The sequence below is a fragment of the Boleophthalmus pectinirostris genome, unplaced genomic scaffold, assembly GCF_026225935.1.
Source record: "Boleophthalmus pectinirostris isolate CB_2022bp ecotype Guang Dong unplaced genomic scaffold, ASM2622593v1 HiC_scaffold_10, whole genome shotgun sequence".
Taxonomy (NCBI): Eukaryota; Metazoa; Chordata; class Actinopteri; order Gobiiformes; family Gobiidae; genus Boleophthalmus; species Boleophthalmus pectinirostris.
In genome coordinates, this window is record NW_026570971.1 from 24,519,261 (window position 1) to 24,523,084 (window position 3,824).

Consider the following 3,824-nt stretch of genomic DNA (forward strand, 5'->3'; position numbering starts at 1 on the left):
AAACAACACACTGTACAATTTGTTCAACTTTCTACTTAACAATATTTTTTGTAGGTTCTTCTCTGAATGACCAGGTCCACCAACTTCCAAAGGACATATACAACACAAAAGGAACCATCGCTGAAATCCAATGTTCCCATGACATCGACAGCTACAACCGAATCTTGTGGTACAAACAGCTGAATGATGGACAGCTGCAGTTGCTGGGTTACATCTTGGCAACTACAGCATATCCAGAGTCTGGGGCTAAAGTACAAATTAGAGGAGATGCAAACAAGGGCAAAACTTCAATTTTAACCATAGAGGAGCCGAGCAGTGCAATCTACTACTGTGCAGCTTCTCTCACAGTGATAAAAGGCCCCATTTCTCAATACAAAAACCACATTGCCTCAGCAGTTAGATACATTTCAGTTGGCCATGCCCACTTTTAATGTGCGAAATGTTTTAATAAAACAGTGCAGCTGCTTGTTGAGACAATACAGCAACATAAATATTTAGTTTTATAATATTACAATCTGCAACTTATGTAATTACCTTATGAGCACTAGTAGACAAACAAAATAATGCAACTTTCAGATTTTAAGATTTATTCCAAGTCACTGCAACTTAAACAAACCAAAACAGACAAAAACATATCAAAACTACAATAAAAAATATGTTGTTTGTCTTTTTCAAACAGAGTCGTGAACATGACAACTTATATAATAAATAAAAGGAACCCAATTTCAGTCATTAGGATAAGTTCATTACAACTTTCCATTGGAGTAGTGGATGGTTTGTGTTTATAACTCCCTGTAGGTGGCGCTGTAGCTTCAGGAACACACCAGACTGAATCTACACACCACCTGGATTTGATCGACCATGGAAACAATGACTATGAGGAATCTTTTAAGAAACATTTTACATTTACTGGAGATCTGAGTGGAGAAAAAGCCAAGAATGCTTCTATGTTTATAAAGGACCTGCAGCCCGAGCACAGTGCAGTATATTACTGTGCAGCGAGCTCTGCACAAAGAATTCATATCATGTCCTCTGTGTACAAAAACCTATTTAGTGGTTTTGAATCAGAAACGACATTAGCCCCGCCCATCACAGCTGCCATGTCCTTACAATGCTTTTTTAAATTCATTGTAAGTGATGTAAGATTCAGCTGAACAACACAACATGGCCACTATGAAATGTCTTGGACTTATTCTATATCTAACAGGTGAACATAAATCTGCAGAATGCAAAGTCTCTACAAAGGTAAATCAGGAACTGGACACATTTGTCCACACCCACGACATACACACTCTTTCCTGATTGGACGATTACTTGGTGGTTCTTACAATGTCTCCAAACTGATTCCCCATTTGATCATAAAAACAGCAAGATGTTCATCACATTGATTTTATCTTTTCATATTAATCTTGTTTCAGGTAATATAAATTCCATAACAACACACTGTACAATTTGTTCAACTTTCTACTTAACAATATTTTTTGTAGGTTCTTCTCTGAATGACCAGGTCCAACAGACTCCAAAGGACATATACAACACAAAGGGAACCATCGCTGAAATCCAATGTTCCCATGACATCGACAGCTACAACCGAATCTTTTGGTACAAACAGCTGAATGATGGACAGCTGCAGTTGTTGGGTTACATCTGGGACACTTCACCATCTGCAGAGTCTGGGGCTAAAGTACAAATTAGAGGAGATGCAAACAAGGGTGAAACTTCAACTTTAACCATAGAGGAGCCAAGCAGTGCGATCTACTACTGTGCAGCTTCTCTCACAGTGGTAAAAGTCCCCATTTCTCAATACAAAAACCACCACATTGACTCAACAGTTACATACATTTCAGTTGGCCATGCCCAGTTTTAATGTGTTTAATAAAACAGTGCAGCTGCTTGTTGAGACAATACAGCAACATAAATATTTAGTTTTATAATATTACAATCTGCAACTTATGTAATTACCTTATGAACACTAGTAGAAAAAATGATTAAACTTTAAGGTAGTAAGATCTATTCTGTTTTAAGTCTTTGCAACTTAAATAAACCAAAACAGACAAAAACATATCAAAACTACAATAAAAAATATCTTGTTTGTCTTTTTCAAATAGAGTCGTGAACATGACCACTTATATAATAAATAAAAGGAACCCAATTTCAGTCATTAGGATAAGTTCATTACAACTTTCCATTGGAGTAGTGGATGGTTTGTGTTTATAACTCCCTGTAGGTGGCGCTGTAGCTTCAGGAACACACCAGACTGAATCTACACACCACCTGGATTTGATCAAAAAGAACATCTATGAATCAGACTTGTCACAGTAGATGTGAAGTCTCAGACCAGACAACATGCAAACATTATTGATTTGGTTTTCACTTTTACACATTTGCCTTGCTTCTGTTCAAATCCACCAGTCTCCATCAGATGTCTTCAAAAACCCAGGAGAGCAGATCCAAGTAGTCTGCAGTCATGAGAAAATGGATTATTATATGATGCACTGGTACCAAAAGTTACCTGGCGACCTGTCAATCAAACGTATTGGACATATCTACCATGGAAGCAATGACTATGAGGAATCTTATAAGAAACATTTTACATTTACTGGAGATTTGAGCGCGGGAAAAGCCAAAAATGCTTCCATGTTTATAAAGGACCTACAGCCCGAGCACAGTGCAGTATATTACTGTGCAGCGAGCCCTGCACAATGAATTCATATCATGTTCTCCTTGTACAAAAACCTGTTTAATGGTTTTGAATCATGTCCTTACAATGCTTTTCTTATTCATTGTAAGTGATGTAAAATTCAGCTGAACAACACAACATGGCCACTATGAAATGTTTTGGACTTATTCTATATCTAACAGGTGAACATAAATCTGCAGAATGCAAAGTCTCTACAAAGGTAAATCAGGAACTAGACACATTTGACCACACCCACTACATACACACTCTTTCCTGATTGGACGATTACTTGGTGGTTCTTACAATGTCTCCAAACTGATTCCCCATTTGATCATAAAAACAGCAAGATGTTCGTTACATTGATTTTATCTTTTCATATTAATTTTGTTTCAGGTAATATAAATTCCATAACAACGCACTGTACAATTTGTTCAACTTTCTACTTAACTATATTTTTTGTAGGTTCTTCTCTGAATGACCAGGTCCACCAGACTCCAAAGGACATATACAACACAAAAGGAACCATCGCTGAAATCCAGTGTTCCCATGACATCGATAACTACAACCAAATCTTTTGGTACAAACAGCTGAATGATGGACAGCTGCAGTTGTTGGGTTACATCTATGGCACTTCAGGATCTCCAGAGTCTGGGGCTAAAGTACAAATTAGAGGAGAAGCAAACAAGGGCAAAATTTCAACTTTAACCATAGAGGAGCCGAGCAGTGCAATCTACTACTGTGCAGCTTCTTTCACAGTGATAAAAGCCCCCATTTCTCAATACAAAAACCACATTGCCTCAAAAGTTAGATACATTTCAGTTGGCCACACCCACTTTTAATGTGCAAATTGTTTTAATAAAACAGTGCAGCTGCTTGTTGAGACAATACAGCAACATAAATATTTAGTTTTATAATATTACAATCTGCAGCTTATGTAATTACCTTATGAGCACTAGTAGAAAAACAAAATCATGCAACTTTCAGATTTTAAAATTTATTCCAAGTCACTGCAACTTAAACAAACCAAAACAGACAAAAACATATCAAAACTGCAATAAAAAACATCGTGTTTGTCTTTTTCAAACAGAGTCGTGAACATGACAACTTATATAATAAATAAAAGGAACCCAATTTCAGTCATTAG

General features: G+C 36.8%; 1 gene segment (V, D, J or C); it reads left to right on the forward strand.

Annotated features, from left to right (window-relative positions):
- The first annotated feature begins 1,356 nt into the window (after positions 1-1,356).
- Positions 1,357-2,706, forward strand: LOC129409386 (T cell receptor alpha variable 23/delta variable 6-like). The segment is given in 3 exon segments: positions 1,357-1,418; positions 1,488-1,783; positions 2,413-2,706. Coding segments are annotated over 3 exon segments (636 nt in total).
- Positions 2,707-3,824: the final 1,118 nt, after the last annotated feature.